Genomic DNA, 17929 nt, shown 5'->3' on the forward strand with positions numbered 1-17929 from the left:
GAATTTTAACTGAATTAAATCTACCACAAGTCAAACAAATCTACCACAAAAGAGAAAACTCTACCAATTATATATAACTCTACCATGAAACAGATAAGTCTACCGCACGTATTGACTACTTTTTTCACATAAATCTACCGCTAAAGGAAATAAGTCTACCAACTCAGAAAATAAATCTACTTCATTGTCAATAAATCTACCGAAAAAGTCAACTATGCGAGAAAGTCAACGTTTTTGTTAACAAGTCTACCAAAACTTTTGACAAGTCTACCATTCATAACAACAAATCTACCGAAACATAATAAATCTACCTTTCATCGTCAAAACTCTACCAAGAAAAGTCTACCAACATTTAAAAACTCTACCAACTCTTGAATAAATCTACCATCGCCCTAATAACTCTACCAACAAAATTTCTGCGTTGACCAAAATTTCATAAGTCTACCACAAAGCTGGGTAGACTTATGAAATTTTTAGCGCCAGAATCTGCCTACGTGGCATTAAAAAAGTAATGGCATTTTCGTAATAAGGTTTTTTTCAACAAAGGCCAAAAGGGTGTTTTGGGTATGCTAGGTTAGTTTTGTAAAAAAAATAAAAGTGCGTCAAACCAGTTTTGTAAAAAAAATAGATACTTTCTAAGGTTAGTGTAGTAATCCTCCCAAAAAACATTGTGTCTTGAGTCAACAAAAGAATAATAAGGCGTAAATTTTTGACAAAATAGGGCGCCAACTAACGTGGCGGCCATTATTGGCTTGTTTTGTTGTCCAGCTATTTGCTATATTTTATATACTTTTTTCGGTGGTTAGATCCTTTTTTTAGTATTATTTTTTCTTTGATAAAAGGTTTTCAATCCTCTGTTGTTGTTAAGGGTTTATGAGAATAGTGAAGAAAATAGAGTATCGAGAATATTTTTCTAATATGGAACAAAAATGACATTAGACTAGTAACTTGCAAGGAGTTCTCTTTCTACTTTTTGGGTTTTGTGTTTTTTTTTTTCCTCAAAGTCTTGTAATGTTGTCAAACACGATGTATATGGCTCACCCTGGGCATAAGAACCGGAACCAAAATACCGAACCGGAACCGACCCGAAATTTTCGGTTCGGTTTGATTTCGGTTATTGCCTAAATACCCATTGGATCTCATATTTAAGATCCATGAATATCGGTTCGGATCCGGTTATTACCCAGAACCAAAAATACCGAACCGAATACCCGAAAATTATGTATAAGTTTGGGCCATTACTCATTAATATAAAACAATTAGTTTGCTACAAATCTAATATTGGCCCATTAGTAATTCAAAGTCATTTTTACAAAATTGATCTAGCCCATTATCCACAATTCGACACATATTCAAAGGGAAAAAAAAAGACATACACAAAACTATACACTTACACATGCAACTTATCGTTGTGAAAAAACAGTTTCTCTTTTTTCTCTCGTTAATACTTAAAAAATTAACTCTAAATCATTCAGAAAAACTGAAATCCCTAATTTTCAGTCGCTGTAGCATTTCTTCGCCGACACAGCCATCTGCTACGTTAAAAAATCAGTCGGGGTATGCTTTTTTTCCATCTCCTTCTCATCTTTGAATTTATTTGGGTTTGGGGTTTACTGTTTATAGCTAAAATCGATTTTGGGGCTAACTGTTTCTGTTTGTTTAAATTTTAAATTGATCTCATTTCCTCTTTGTTTTTTCGTTTTTACAACGAATTACTCTTGAATAATCGAGTCTCTAGAGTCTCTTCACTTAGAAATAGATTTAGGGTTTACTATTTATATATGAAATTCATATGATGTTAACTGTGAGTCTAATATCTGAGATTATGAGTGCTAACTTCTTCTTTGTTAATGATTCTAATAATTTTTTTAAGTCTTTTTGTTTTGTTTTTGCAGTTTCAGCTTCTTCTTTGTTATTTGGTTATTTTTGTTAACAAAATTTTTTCGGGTATTTAAGAACCGAAATCTTTTGGATATTTTACGGTTCTCATCCTTCATACCCGAACCGATCCGGAACCGAGAGGTACCGAACCAGAACCGAACCGAAAACAATTCGGTACCTATATGGATCTAAAACTTGAGAACCGAAATATCCGGAACCGTTCGGTTCTTACCCGGAACCGAACCGAATATCCGAAAGCCCATGGGTATATATGGCTTTTAAAATTCGAAGTAAAAATGTTATATAGCGAAAAACCACATTCACTTTTATCAATAGATGGGTTAGGTGGGTTTTTTTTTTAATTTTTGTTTATATTTGGAACAAATCGCCAAAAATAAACCAGGATAATACAAATACGTACTCACATATTATTTGGAGAGAACCATCGTGTCAGATATTGAAGTTTGAACTCCAAAATTCTCAGTGTCTCAATGCAAACGAGCTGGGCTAATTTACTGATCTGGGTACTTTGCTTGATATATCCTAACTTCAGATTTCTCAGGCCCATGATCTCTGGCTTATGCTGACCCTGCCCATGTGGCCATGTTATGGGAAAGAAAACCTGTTCCTGCTTTCTTTTACATTCAAAACTTGGATACTCTAAGCAACAAAATCCATCACATCTAGAAGAGAAACATTGAGTGATTTCCAATCTAACAAAATGTCAGTAGATTGCAGTCCAAGATATTAGAGTTTTGGGGATGCATGCAAATCAATAATAGTAAAGCAATACCCATTTAATTTATTTGGCATACAACATTACCAACTTGTTACTTATTTTAAGCTAGGACTTGCATTAATGAAAGTAAAATCGAATTGTAGAGGATTTAAAAAAAACATGTCCTATTGTACCAGCTCACCGGTTATGTTGAGCCTTTGCATCGGTTTTTATTAAACCGATGAATCCAGTCGGTTCATTTAAGACTAAACTTACATCAATTTTCATCATTCAGGAACCACTTCTAGTTTCTTGTTGCTCCATTTGTCCAACCTTTTAGAAGCTTCTTCCACCTGAAACAAACATAATATCCAATTTTTCTTGAAGTGTATCAAATATTCAAATCAATGAAATATAAATGTAGACACGTAGGAAAACGCATGCAAACTCACCTCTTTTACCCAATCTGTTCTAAACGTGACCCACGCTAAAATAACCGTTTGCATAACTGTACCACATATCATTCCTGTCCATATACCCTAAAAAATAAAAGTTTTAAATGCTATGATTAGTCTTTAATTAGTCTCATATATATACGATGGATAACCAAATAACTGAATGGTAATCAGTATTTGAATTTTGAAGTAATAATAAAGGCAAGAAAACTATGATCTTGCCTTGGCATCGAACTTGAAGTAAAAACCAAAGAGAGCTCCAAGAGGAACTCCAACGATGTAGTAACATCCGACGTTAACTTTCGCCACAAACGTTTGCCAACCGCATCCAACCGCAACACCTTTAATAAAAAAATTCCAATTGTTTAGTAAAAATAAAACTTTTTACTCTATACTGGTTTGCGAAATAAAAAAGGATTTTACCGGAGAGGACTGGTTGGATTCCATTGAGGACAAGCGTTAAAGCAAGAAGAGGGCAGAGATCAGAAACCGCGGCCGAGACTTTTTCACCCTCAGTGAACGCATAGCTCAAAACGTCACGGCACGCCAAAATAACAATGGCTAAGATCACGCATGTGATTAACGAATAAATGTTGACGATGATTACAGAAAACGCTGCTGATTTAGGGTTTCCAGCTCCAAGTTCATTGCTCACTCTTACACTGGATCAGATATTAATAACACCAATTTTTTACACTTACTCAAATTTAACTGGAGAAAAAAAAGCTCAGTGTTTTAGTGTGATTTAGCATATTTAAGTTGGTGTAAAATGTAAGAGAATTCATATACTTTTGAGGGGAATGAATAGGGAAAGAGACAATTTTCAATTTGATATAATTTAAAGTTAGAGAAAGCAATTTGGGGATTTGGCAAAAACAGACCTGATCGCTGCATTGAATCCAACAGATATCATGAACACCCAACCTGAAATCGTCATGCTAAATCACCAAAAAAAACAGATATTATATTAACCGTTATTGATTATGATTATACGACATTATAAAATTTCAACTTCTCACTTTTACATAAAAGTTCGTGATATTATATTATAAAGAAGCGAATTCTATCTTGTTGGTGCAAGTCCTATAATTTGAGTGGCTTCTTCTGTTTGGTAATGGAAAAAAAGAAACAGAACTTTTGGAGTAATAAAATCTAGTACGAGTCCCCAAGAAGCAATAGATCTACTACTAAAAAATTCTTTAACTAGTGGTCATAATATTGTATAATATCTTAGACAGAATAAAGAAGATGACATTTAGACGAGGAAAGGATGTTTTTGTTCGATTCCAAACAACAACAGTACATAATCAGATTCCAACGACAATATATTCATATATTAAAATGCTCATATAGAAAAACGTAAATTACTAATATTATATATTCAAGAAGAAGACAATAAAAAGAGGAAATGTGATGTGACCATAGTTTATGTCTGTAGCACAAGAAGAGTAGAAATGTGTTCGCCACTAAACTTTCATATCTAGCAACCAAATTTCGCTTTGTACTCCTACAAAAAATTTCCTTGTCTGCTTTTCATATCGAATGACATACTAAAAGCGTTGTCGAATCATTTCTACAATTATTCATCAGAAAAAAAGTCTATAACCATACGTTTTAACGTCGAATCTCAAGAAAGAAAGGAACGAAAAAGAAAACATTGTATGTATATAATTGCCAATATGTTTTAAGAGGAAAAGTATTTTTCTTAATCTACATATTATTCTCTAAATAAAGATAGAATATGTAAATTAATTATGTTAAACGAAATACAACAAGTCAAATATTAGTTTAAGGAAACAGTATCATTAGAAAAAAGACTTACCAAATGGAAAGAGAGTCAAGAGCAAGCTCCGGATTCTCAAGAAGTCCGGCGAGAAGAACCAAGATCTGAAAATACCAAGTCTCAAGACAGAGCATCACGGCGGAGGCGGCGGAGAGTTTGAAAAAACTCGGTAAACCGGAGAACGCCTGAACACTAAACCCTCTCCACGTGTCACGACACCTCTCGCTCATCACGATGTAAACAAACTGAGCCACCACAATAATCCACCACGAGAGACTAAGCACAAGAGACGCACCAAGAAGCCCCATGCCAAGCTTGTAAACAGCGAGCCAGCTCAAGAGAAGGTGAACAAAGAGCGTTGCGGTTGAGATGTAAGCGCTAGGTGCAACGATGCTCTGCGATTGGAGGAATTTCTGGATCGGGAAATTCACTGCGTAGGCAAAGATCTGAGGGATTAAACCATAGACGAAGAGAGACGCAGCGGAAGCTATCTCCGGCGATTCTCCGAGGAAAAGCAAGATCGGTTCGGAGAAGACGTAGATTAACGTGAGAAGAACGCCGGTGAGAGTAAGCAACACGGTGGATCTCTGTAGGTAAACGCCGAGCATCTCGTATTTTCTTCCTCCAAACGCTTGTCCACACAGCGTCTCCACCGCACTTCCCATTCCTAGCTATAAAGATTTTCCATAATTTCAAGATTTTCAAGAAAAAACAAATTCAAGATTTTCAAGATTTTCTTGCATGACGAAATCAAAACCGGTTTTACCATGAGACCGTAAGCGAAGATTTGGATTCCGGTGTTGCCGAGAGAAGCGGCGGCGAGTTCGAGGTTACCGAGGTGGCCGGAGAAGATTTGAGTGGACATGGACATGAGGTAGTTTATCATGTAGACGACGACGGCGGGAGCAGCGAGTTTGAAGAGAAGCTTCGATTCAATCATTGTGGCTTTGCGTAGGCGAAGAAACAGAGGAGTTTCCACGTCGGAGAGCACTCTCTCTAGCTCGCCGTTGCTTGATTCCGTCGACGGAGAAAGCTGAGGTGGCGGTGCGGTTTCATCGGCGTGAGGCTGGAGAAGCGGTTGTTGGTATAAGCCGGTGGTTTGAGACGAGTCCATGAATAAGCCGGAGATTCTCTCTCTCTCTCTCTCTCTCTCTCTCTCTCTCTCTCTCTGTTTATTCTTCTTTTTTGGAGTTTGTTATCACTTTTGAGGATGTGTGTTGTGAGGTCTTTTGGATGCTGGCGAGTGGCGGCTAGAGACAATTACAAAATTTTCTTTTTTCTGAAGATAATTACAAATATTTAATTACTGCTTTTTTGGGTCAAACAAAGCGTGGTCCTATCGAGTACTAACATACTATTTTTTTTAGTGCAAAAACCTAATATGGTGCATGTCATTAGTTTTCTATTAAACATTGAGTGTTCAATGGATTTGGGCGGAAAAAAGCAACAACAAAAAATTCGAAACCAAATTTGAATATAATCTCAACGATTTGTTATATGAATATGTGCAAAACCAAATTTGAATTTAAACCAAATGCATGGAAGAAGAGCAATTATTTTATTTTAGAATTAAAAATATAATATATTAGAAATCATAGTTGAAACTATACTAAACCAAACATATGAAGTTAGGTTTGGTAGTATCATTCATAAACCTGAAATTCCTAAAGTTCAAGACCTGAACTGAAACCGAATTAAAATGATAGTACAACTTCAAAGATGATATGTCATTCGACTTAATTATAGCGCGGAACCAACATCTAATATAACAAAAACAACTAAGATCCATCTCTCTAAGACATTATGATTTTGGAGAGACTGAGAGACATACGCATTATGCAAATCAAAAATAGTAAAGCAAAAAAAAAGTAAAGCGACAACCATTTTAATCTGGTATACAAATCACATCACCTACCTGGTATTTTTTTGTTTAAGCCAGCACATAATTTAATGAAAACTAAAATCGAATTGTAGAGGATCCATGTCGACCTATACATTACCAGGTCTCCAATAATCTTGAGCATTTGCATAGGTTGATACTAAGCCGATGTATCCAATTGGTTCATTGGATACCAAAAACACAAAAAACTTTCATCACTCGAGATTCACTTCTAGTTTCTTGTTGCTCCATATGTCCAATCTTTTGGAAGCTTCTTCCACCTGAAACAAACATAATATCCGAATTTTCTTGAAGTCAATCAAATCAATGAAATATAGATATAGACTCGTAAGCAAACGCAAACGCAAACGCGGTGGCTGAAAAATGTCTTAAGAATACTTGCCTCTTTTACCCAGTCTGTTCTAAACGTGACCCACGCCAAAATAACTGTTTGTATAAGCGTACCACCTATCATCCCCGTCCATATACCCTGTAAATTCAACAAATTTAAATGCTATCGTTAGCCTTTGATTAGACTCATAATAAATGCAAGGATCATTTATTAATAAACAAAGTAAAAAAAAAAAACAGGGAAAAATATCTCGCCTTGGCACCAAAATTGAAGTAAAAACCAAGGAGAGCCCCAAGAGGAATTCCGATAAAGTAGTAACATCCAACGTTAACTTTTGCCACAAACGTTTGCCAACCGCATCCAACCGCGACACCTGAAAACATAGCAAGAAATAGAATATAAAAATTGAAAACATTTGTTTTTTTGGATTTTGGAAATTGCGGTGTATGAAACAGAATGATCTACCGGAGAGAACTGGTTGGATCCCATTGAGGACAAGTGTTAAAGCAAGAAGAGGGCAGAGATCAGAAACTGCGGCCGAGACTTTTTCACCATCAGTGAATGCATAGCTCAAAATGTTACGGCATGCCAAAATAACGATAGCTAAGATCACACTTGTGATTAAGGAATAAATGTTGACGATGATTACAGAAAACGCTGCAGATTTAGGGTTCCCAGCTCCAAGTTCATTACTCACTCTCACACTGGATCAACATCAATAACACCAACTTTTTACAGTCACTCAAATTTAATTGGAAAAATTAAGGTCAGAGTTCAAAGTGAATTAGCATATTTCAGTGTATAAAAATGTAAGAATTCATTTATATCTGGTGGGTCATATACTGGAAAGGACATTTTATATAAATGATTTGAAATAAAGGAAAAGAAGTTGGGAGTTTTGGCCAAACAGACCTTATTGCTGCATTGAATCCAACAGATATCATGAACACCCAACCTGCAATTGTCATGCTGAACCACAGGAAAAAAAAAAACTAATTATATATAATTATATATCGTAAGAAAACGACCTAATATAGTACAGTATCTATCAACATTTATTGCTTGTGTTATACGATATTATAATATTTAGGCGCTTCATGATTAACTGTAATAGATTAATTCTCTAGATGTTTTCTTAGTGATAGAAATATTGATTTTCTAAGCTTTTAATATTAATTTGTATGCATTGTTATTAATTAATCGTAACCTTTTAATATATTAAAAATGAAAATATTTGGATGATCGAATTAGTATTGGCTTCCCCTCATAGAGAGAGAAAACTATATATTCATTGCTAAATACTAATTGTTTTTTTAATTTGTGTGAAGACTATAGAAAATTACTATTGTTTTAGGAAAGTTTAAAGGAAGAGAATGCTATCCCGACTTGGTGGAAGTACCGAAATTGGGTGGCTCAATCTGTTTGGTGAGACAACAAGTCAAATTTGTGTTACGAGGAAATTATATTTTCTTTATCTATATATAATTTTCTATGTATAACTTCCCAATATCTCTATCTATTACTTCCAGCTTATGACTACATTAGGTAAATTAACATATTCAAGTCAAATATCATTTTCTTATAGAAATATTTTTACCAAATGCAGTGTTGACAACAAAAACAAACAAAAAAAGACTTACCAAATGGAGAGAGAGTCGAGCGCAAGTTCCGGATTCTCAAGAAGTCCGGCGAGAAGAACCAAGATCTGAAAATACCAAGTCTCAAGACAGAGCATCACGGCAGAGGCGGCGGAGAGTTTGAAAAAACTCGGCAAACCCGAGAACGCCTGAACACTAAACCCTCTCCACGTCTCACGACACCTCTCGCTCATCACGATGTAAACAAACTGAGCCACCACAATGATCCACCACGAGAGACTGAGCACGAGAGACGCACCAAGAAGCCCCATGCCTAGCTTGTAAACAGCGAGCCAGCTCAAGAGAAGGTGAACGAAAAGCGTTGCGGTCGCAATGTAAGCACTCGGTGCAACGATGCTCTGCGACTGTAGAAATTTCTGTATCGGGAAGTTCACTGCGTAGGCAAAGATCTGAGGGATTAAACCGTAGACGAAGAGAGACGCAGCGGAAGCTATCTCCGGCGATTCTCCGAGGAAAAGCAAGATCGGTTCGGAGAAGACGTAGATTATGGTGAGTAGAACGCCGGTGAGAGTAAGCAACACGGTGGATCTCTGGAGGTAAACGCCGAGCATCTCGTATTTTCTTCCTCCAAACGCTTGTCCACACAGCGTCTCCACCGCACTACCCATTCCTAGCTATAAAGATTTTCGAATTTCAAGAACATATATGCAAGAAACAAGAATCAATATAGATTATAGATCGTTTTCAAGATTAGAGACATATACCATGAGACCGTAGGCGAAGACTTGGATTCCGGTGTTTCCGAGAGAAGCTGCGGCGAGTTCGAGGTTTCCGAGGTGGCCGGAGAAGATTTGAGTGGACATGGACATGAAGTAGTTTATCATGTAGACGATGACGGCGGGAGCAGCGAGCTTGAAGAGAAGCTTCGATTCAATCATCGTTGCTTTACGAAGGCGACTAGACAGAGGAGTTTCGACGTCGGAGAGTACTCTCTCTAGCTCGCCGTTGCTTGATTCCGTTCCATGATCAGCGTGAGGCTGGAGAAGCGGTTGGTTTACGCCGTCGTTTTGAGACGAGTCCATGAAGAAGCCAGGAGATTTTGCTCGCTTGAGGATGTGTGTGGTTTGTGTAGTCTAGTGTTGAGTCTTTTGGAGGGTGGCTAGTGGCGGCTATAAATATAGTCGTGATTCTCGCTTGAGGATGTATTTTTTTTGTTTGTTTTTTTGTTAATCAGGTATTAAAGATTAATATCTGATTAACAAACAAACAAAATTAAAGACATGCTCAAGCGAGAATCACGTTGTTTGTGATTGGGACAAAAGGACTTAATTTGGTGTTAGTGTTAGTGTAGTAGTCCACGTAGTTATTTTTCATTGCATATAATTTTTTTTTCTTTTTCCAGATTACGTATTGAGGGTCCCGCTCTAATTGTTCAAAATATAATGATTTAGGAAAGAAATATTTTTATGGATACGATTCCAAATACAATCGTTCCTAACTGGTTCTATGGTCTAATTCGCAAATAAATCTTGAAAAGTAACCTTTTCCAACGTGAAAATTCTATGAAATAGAATGTACTGTGATGGTTTGGTCTGATACGACACAAAAGAAAAACTTTATAATAAAGGATACACAATAATATCACGAAACATCATCAGAAAGTTAGCCTTTGTGAGGAAATGATCCCTCCTTTTACTCTCGTTTCAACAACTACCAGTACCACGTTTCCATAAATCGACCGCAAAAAGCAATGTGTGGACAGCCTTTTTTATTTGATGGATTTTTTTTTTTTCAAACCAATATATAAACCCCAACTAACATAGTCGGTAGTAATTTATGATATCAGAACCAACATTTAAGTAGAGGAGTTTCCCACTTGGAACCTAACCCAAATTTCTTGGTTGCTGAGAGCTTAGTGAAATATTCATTTTTTGCTGGGAGAGTTAATCCGAGATGCATGGAAAAGTGTTCATTTGATGAAAATCTGAGCAGAATATCCGAATATTTACGGCACTGTGATATATATATATGATATATCTATACTTTTAATTTGGTAAACAGAGTCGATTTGGACAGAGTTCCGTCTCCAACTATTTGTTAAATACTTAAATATTTTATTAAAGATTAAACTTATGTTCAATTTTATGATAACATACTTTCAAAAAAATTATAACCCTAGTTTCTATGCATATTTTGAATTTTATAAAGAAAAATTAATTTTTGAATTGGATCTAGTTTGGTTGATTTACTTACATATACTAGAAGAAGGTTTGTCTGGACTGAGATCCATGCATTTTTTCTATCATGGTTCAAGTTCTACTCTGATTTATGGACCATAATTTTCTTTCGAAAGGTAATAACGACAAGTAATACTATCTACATTTGGTTTTGTTTTTTTGTCAACTATCTACATTTGGTATGTTACTAGAATTTTAAATCTAGATTTTTCGTAATCGTGGTGTTAAGTTTTAAATCCAACATTTTAGACATTTTTAATATACAACACAATATAATAAAGGTGGGTTTTTCAGTATATGATCAATCATAGTATTCAGGATTTGCTTGGTTCTTAGTTGGATCGATCCGGTTCGATTCTTAAAAGATAACTTAAACCTCAAAAACGCTTAAAAACAAACTCAAAAAGTTTTTTCTTTCAGGAAGGAAAAAGCGTAACTGTCCCGCTTTTAGTATAAAACACAAAGAAAAAAATCCCACATTTTGGAGTCTTCTTCTTCGGTGGACTATATGAGGAGGGACATGTATGGAATAGAGAAATAAGCATCACAAGCGTCTATTATGGATAATTGAAGAAAATTCTGAAATGTGAAGCGTATAAAATTTCTGGTTTGTCCACATTTCCCGAAAATACTACTTCCAAGTTCCAACAAATGCATACAACTTTGGATTGCTTAAAAACCCATTCACGTAATCTGATGAAAGCCCATCTTGGAGTTCTCCAAAAGAATGTTAAGGCCCAAATATGGACAAAAAGTCTTAATTATCCGTTTTTTTTTTCAGAACTTAATTAACAAATATTTACAAGAAATGGAAGGGATCAAGAAAGCTAAAAATGGTGTTTATCCGATCTATTACGGGTACAAGTTGTCACCATCCACATGTCACGTATATATCATGTATACACTATCATGTGATGTTTTTTTTGGTCAAAGAGTTATGTATGGTTTTGTTGAATTTAAAATTATCCCGAACTACAAGCTATTATAGCATTTATTGACTTTCTTCTCATTTATGAAAAATGTGTGGGTGTAATCTAATTAATTGACATATTATAATAAATTTAGAATATTATATCAGCGTTTTAACGATTAGATTTTATTAGTTCAGCCTTTGTAAGTTTGTATGCATAAACTATGACCTTAACCTTTAGCCTATCTATATATCTGCCCATGGCTCGAAAGGACAATCTAATAGCTAAATATCATGTTACTTAAATAGGAGAATATAAACCTGAAGAAAAGACTGAGACGATGTATATAGATAATCAATGGATGCGCCATATGTTTTTTTTTTTTTCCAACACGCAATGAGCTCTAAACTGCAATGGAAATAATTGTGAAATTGACACCTAACCCCCATGTTAAAGACACTCTATATGAATTGTCAACTCTTTTCCGCGTTTCGGCCTCCATTTGTCTTTCTACGTATAGTGATGCATGGCCTACTTTCAACAAATCAGATATACGTCAACCTATATTGTTTTATTGTTTATAAGAATATTTTTAACAAATGCACTTAATAATATTAGTTAGTTTGAGTATAATTATTTGTTAATATAAGCAGCTATCTTATATCTAATTTCCTTTATTGATAAATTGAAATCGGCCGTTAGAGTTGGATTTGATTTGGTCTTTATTGACAACGATTTGATTTGGTCTTCATCTTGAAATCATTAATTAGACGAAATCTAATTTTATACGATGGGTTGTATGTTCTTTTTTCATGAAAAATCTTTGATGGATATAGACTTAACACCATACTTTTATTCAAACTAGATACCTTGGAAAATTTTGATTTATCATAATTAACCAAAATATGGTTAACTCTACACGTTAGAGAGGAGATTATTTCAATGACGCCGGACCTAGATTTGTCTGTGATGCTACATTGCTTTGTATAGAGAGATGATTTCGCCTTCATATGTATAATGATATTATAATTGGGGATTGAAATAGTATAGTATAAATCAAAGATTGGAAACCTTTCAAATAATGGCAGCTTCCGTCGAAAATGTAAATTCTCAACATCCAGATAATGGATTTCGACAACTGGATTCAAGACGACCGTTTATAAGCTGCATTAAAATCTTCTACACATTAGCGAAATTTTCATTTAATTCGTTTTGCCCAAATTCTTGTATTGGTAAAAAATCATAATTAAAAAAAGAGTAGTGAGCTTGCAAGACCTACCTAACCCGTACTCCGTTCACATGTCTATAAGTACATTAATATCAAAATATGTCAAGTAACTAACTAAACAATATCATATTTAAGGAACGATAATTAGTTATAGATTATGTCAGCGAGGGATACTATTTGAACTAGTTAGAGATTAAAAGACAACCACAGAATCAAAGGGTCATTGTTAGCTTCAATATTGTTGAACGGAAGCAAAAAGAATCTCACTATTAGATTTTGAACTGGTTAATTATGCTTACGCAAGCATGACACAGCAATAGGAAAACTTTTAAATGGGGAAAAAACTAAAGTATTTTAGCCCAAAAAACATGAATTCTGTAATAAGCAAAAAACACACAAACTTGTATTGACATAACCAATTTGGGTATCTCTTAGTCAACCTTAACTATTATTTATGAAGCAACAATCACTATTAACTGTTAGTGTTAAAATACAAAAGAAAATTACATGATAAAAGAACGATCCAACTATATAGTTTACATACTTTACAAACTGATATAAGATATAAACCGTGTTGTGACAGAACATCTAAGATAATAATTACGACACCAATAAAAATACAAAGTTCAGACCTCACTTAGTCGTTGCAATCGCTCCGGCGCATAAATCGCTTCTCTCATGTGCTCTCTCTCTCCTTCTCAAATGTATATATATACACAAACCCTCACCATCTCACGTCCCTCTATCTTACATTATTATATACATCGACATATCAATGGGGAACTGCCTGAGACACCACAATGGCCTTGCGGAAACAGAGAAAGACGATCTCAAACCCGAGCCGCCAGTTAAGTTATTGGAAGAAGGTAAAGAGAGTAGTATTTTGGAAGAAGAGAGTAACAGATCAGCAAATGGAGAATCTAAAGTGGTAAGGATCAAAGTTGTGGTGACAAAAGAAGAACTTAGACAAATCTTGGGTCACAAGAAAGGTATCACCTCCATTCAACATTTAGTTCATGTTCTCAAAGATAGTGGCAGAAACATCTCCAGGGTTTATGAAGAAGAAGAAGAAAAAGAACTAGGCGATGTAAGTTGGAGCCCTACGTTAGAAAGCATTCCTGAGAATCATTATTGAAATTTAATCATATCTACATTTAAGTATTTAACTAACTATAATCCATTTTCTTCACTATTTTTTTTTTTTACATATCCGAAGATGTCTGTTTATTTTGTTACTATGTTAACCAATGTTCCTTTTTAACCAATGTTCTATTAGAAACATTGGTTGTTGTTTCTTTTTTCCTCTTGTGTTTTTGCCCAGGATGTGTTGGTGCTTTCTGTTTTTGTTAGAGCACTAGTTTACTATAATATGTCATTATGTGTCGTATTATCTAAGCATTAATGAAGGAATTTTTATATGTAGTTAAAATATCAGAATCTTTTATCTACAAGGAAGTCTTCAAGTGTTTTTTTATCAGTCGATTCGAATTTAGAACAACTCACAAGCTAGTGATATCAGCTACTAAGATAGGATTATAAGAGCATTACCATCTTTCCTGAAGATTATTGCACGAATGTTTAAGTTCAAAAGGTATCATTTTTGATATGTGAAAAATGATAATACAAAAGCTCTACAGTGAGAAATAATGTGAACACTTGCTTTATTAGATTGTAATACAAGAGTTTATATACACAATGTTTAGCCGATCTAACTTCAGGAATAAGCTTATCTACTAATACACAATACTCTCAAATATCTTCCTATATGTCGTAACTATATGATATTATCCTCAATACTCTCATTCAAGTTGGAAAGTGTAGATTTCCAACCCCCAACTTGAACAAAAAAGTTTCAAACTGAAACCGTCCGAGTGCCTTGGTTAGAACATCAGCCAACTGTTCTTTGGTTCCAACATGAACGGTAGAAATGATCTTATCTTGTACAACATCTCTTACTTGATGAACAATCAGATTCTATATGTTTAGTTTTCTCGTGAAAAACCAGATTTGCAGCTATATGAATTGTAGACTTACTGTCACAAAACAAACGACGAGAAAATCGAGTAAAGTGTCATCATGGCATCGCTCTGTTTGGCCAGAACTCCGCTGGACTTGTTATCATCACCTGTCTTCACTTCAATTGCACAATCAGCCATCGTAACAATTTACCACCAAACAAGATCAACTTGATCACAAACTGAAAAAAAATAGAATTTGAAGTTTATGTCACCTCACAAGAAAAAAGAGCAAAAAAATCGTTATTTTAGGTTGATCTTGGTTCTGCTACCATGAGAAATAATGTGAACGACTTGCTTTATTAGATTGTAATACAAGAGTTTATATACACAATGTCCAACCTAATTTCAGGATTAAGCTTATCTACTAATACACGATATTCTCAAATATATTCGTATATATCGTAACTGTACGATATTATCTTCAGTATACAGCATGCAAACTTGTTACCACGAGTGACCTATAAAGTTACAGATGAGATAACAAAATGGGACATCAGTAGAAAAGGATTGAGTGAAATTTACATTACTAATCTTTAAGTAAGATGAAGCCAGACAAGATAATTTATTTTCCAGAAATGAAAATAATTTCTTTCCAGAAATTAAATTCTTAAAAAAAATAAAACGATACAAATATATATAGCCATAGCCAAGCCTCAGAGGCTCATATCCATTGGACCTTACAAAAAAAAAAAAAAACAAGCGGCTAAAATTAAGCGAGAAAACTGTAAGACTCATTTGTTATACAGACAAAATGGGCTTTTTCAGTGGACCTATAAATAATATAATCCGTTATTTACTGAATATACCAAACAAGAAAAGAAAAAAAAAATTATTTTCTTTCTTTTGTCAATAGAAAAAATAAACACGAATATATGTTTTGTTTAAACAACCATTTTTGTAATTTCGTTTTCCCTTAATTAATGTTTTGATAAAACATCATTGGAGCGGAAATTCTAAAAACTTATATATACTTTAAAAACTCGTTCAAGGTAAAACATGATATAAGCAATAAACATATTAAACATTTGTATGTATCGACGCATCTATACAGAATATATGTATGGCTTTGGTATAAAACGTGAATGAATATATAAATTGATATGTACATATCGAAACGTGTCAATAGCATATCTATTAATATTGTGTATGATTTGAACAGAAGTTTCACGTCGTCCACAAACGCATGCCAAGACAAGCTTAACAATAAAGAGTTATGGTCGGATGCAAGAGCTTAGAGGTTGCGTGAACAAATTGTATACACGAAATAGTCACGGAAATACGGATTTTCATATAAGCTTCATTTTATTTATTTATTGTGGAAACATAACTCGGAAAATTGATATTAGGTAAGACTTATTGACAGGTACAATAAGCATTTGGTATCCTAATGCAATGCACATGCATGTACGTTTATCAAATGTAGATTTAGACAAAATTTTAGACGGTCGAAATTGCAGTTAGGGCTTAACAAGAATAAATATATGTCAATACTTTATTTGAACCAAAAAAATGTCAATACTTTCAAGATTTATAAAATATATACGTTATAGAGAATAAATCTTATAGCTTGTATTCATTATTCATTCATTATACACGTAAAAAGAGAATGAACCTTAATTACTTGTATCATTCACATACGTTAATCAAGTCATTAATCTAGTCGTTAGTGACTTGTGAATTCTATTGAGTAGCTCTCCATAAAGATTCGAAGATTTGATAGAATCACCTTTTGTTTTTGTTTGGAAGATTAGTATTACTCTCTTAATGGGAAGTATCTTGATTTTCTTTCTAGGACTGGAAAATTGTACACGTGTTGCCATTGTTTTAATCATAAATTTTCTGGTTTTTATTGAGATAATTCATCTGGTTTATGGATATAGTTCGAAGTTCAAACCCTCTCTCTCTCTCTCTCTATATATATATATATATATATATATCTCCTTACGTTTACATGATGAATATTATAGTTTAGTGGTTTATATCTTGTAGAATACGTGTGTAAGTTATTGATAGGAATATGATGGAGTCACAAATGTTTATTGTGAGAAACCAAGCACGATTTATATATCGCCATGCATGGGAGATTAAAAAAAGGGGGTGGGGCAAATGTGGTTTCAAAATATCATTCAAGTTTTTTTTCTTACCGTCGCATTATTGTGGCTTTATTATTTTCTTTTTGGAATGACATGTGACACATCAAAGTTGGTAATGGTATAGATTCCCAAATAATCATCTTTTTTTGGTTTTTTTTTTGGGGGTTTCTATGTCAGTTTGATGATGAAATCTCTCAGTTTCTATTTCATACAGTAAAAAGCCACTTAACTTTTTCTGAACTGTCATATTACCGCATTGATATAGTAAAAACCAATTATGGAAATTTTTTTGTGACTTCAGTCGTCAAGAGTACGGATCAACTGATCACAGCCATTTTCTTGTGATATTATTCGAGTGCTAAAATTTCCAAATCTTGTTACACTGTTAGTTAAACAAACTGAGAACTAGCTGTTAAGATTCACGAGATTCTAACTTAAACCAATTGATAATAATTGGATTTCTAGATGAGATCTTTTTTTTCTAGATGATATATTATTGTATAATTGTTACGAAGTTCTTAGCAAAGATATAATATATGTTTCTCGCGAAGAAAATATCAAATCAATTAGAATATCCTTTAGAGTTAGTATAACATATCCGATTCAATTATAGACTACGTGTTGAATTAGCTATGGCTGGCCTAGGTGGGTAGTGGGATTGACCCACATAACCTTAATAATGGCACGTTAATATATAATATCAAATCTTGATTAGAATCACTAACCCTCTGGAGAAACTATGGAAACGTTTGAAAAGACTAAACCCTAAATCATCG

The 17929-nt window shown here is 34.3% G+C and overlaps 3 protein-coding genes across 4 annotated transcripts; 1 reads left to right on the forward strand and 2 right to left on the reverse strand.

Annotated features, from left to right (window-relative positions):
* Window positions 1–2660: 2660 nt before the first annotated feature.
* Window positions 2661–6032, reverse strand: LOC18023832 (protein DETOXIFICATION 40). Of its 2 annotated transcripts, none has more exons than XM_006406179.2 (7): window positions 5604–6032; window positions 4877–5508; window positions 3936–3992; window positions 3478–3716; window positions 3277–3395; window positions 3052–3138; window positions 2661–2952 (listed from the first exon to the last, which is right to left on the reverse strand). In XM_006406179.2, exons 1-7 carry the CDS (start codon window positions 5949–5951, stop codon window positions 2887–2889), a joined length of 1548 nt encoding a protein of 515 aa, XP_006406242.1. In that variant the 5' UTR covers window positions 5952–6032; the 3' UTR covers window positions 2661–2886. The 2 variants fall into 2 exon arrangements, with proteins under 2 accessions (XP_006406242.1, XP_024015135.1); XM_024159367.1 differs by having other exon boundaries at window positions 4877–5504; window positions 5604–5946.
* A 510-nt stretch (window positions 6033–6542) lies between these two features.
* Window positions 6543–9812, reverse strand: LOC18023833 (protein DETOXIFICATION 40). Its single transcript, XM_024159423.1, has 7 exons — window positions 9431–9812; window positions 8709–9340; window positions 7981–8037; window positions 7534–7772; window positions 7323–7441; window positions 7120–7206; window positions 6543–6997 (listed from the first exon to the last, which is right to left on the reverse strand). The coding sequence occupies exons 1-7, from the start codon at window positions 9746–9748 to the stop codon at window positions 6932–6934; spliced, it is 1518 nt and encodes a 505-aa protein (XP_024015191.1). The 5' UTR covers window positions 9749–9812; the 3' UTR covers window positions 6543–6931.
* A 4005-nt stretch (window positions 9813–13817) lies between these two features.
* Window positions 13818–14208, forward strand: LOC18023834. The gene has a single exon (XM_006406182.2). It carries the CDS (start codon window positions 13818–13820, stop codon window positions 14175–14177), a length of 360 nt encoding a protein of 119 aa, XP_006406245.1. The 3' UTR covers window positions 14178–14208.
* Window positions 14209–17929: the final 3721 nt, after the last annotated feature.

Source organism: Eutrema salsugineum, unplaced genomic scaffold, assembly GCF_000478725.1.
Source record: "Eutrema salsugineum unplaced genomic scaffold, Eutsalg1_0 scaffold_13, whole genome shotgun sequence".
Lineage (NCBI taxonomy): Eukaryota > Viridiplantae > Streptophyta > Magnoliopsida > Brassicales > Brassicaceae > Eutrema > Eutrema salsugineum.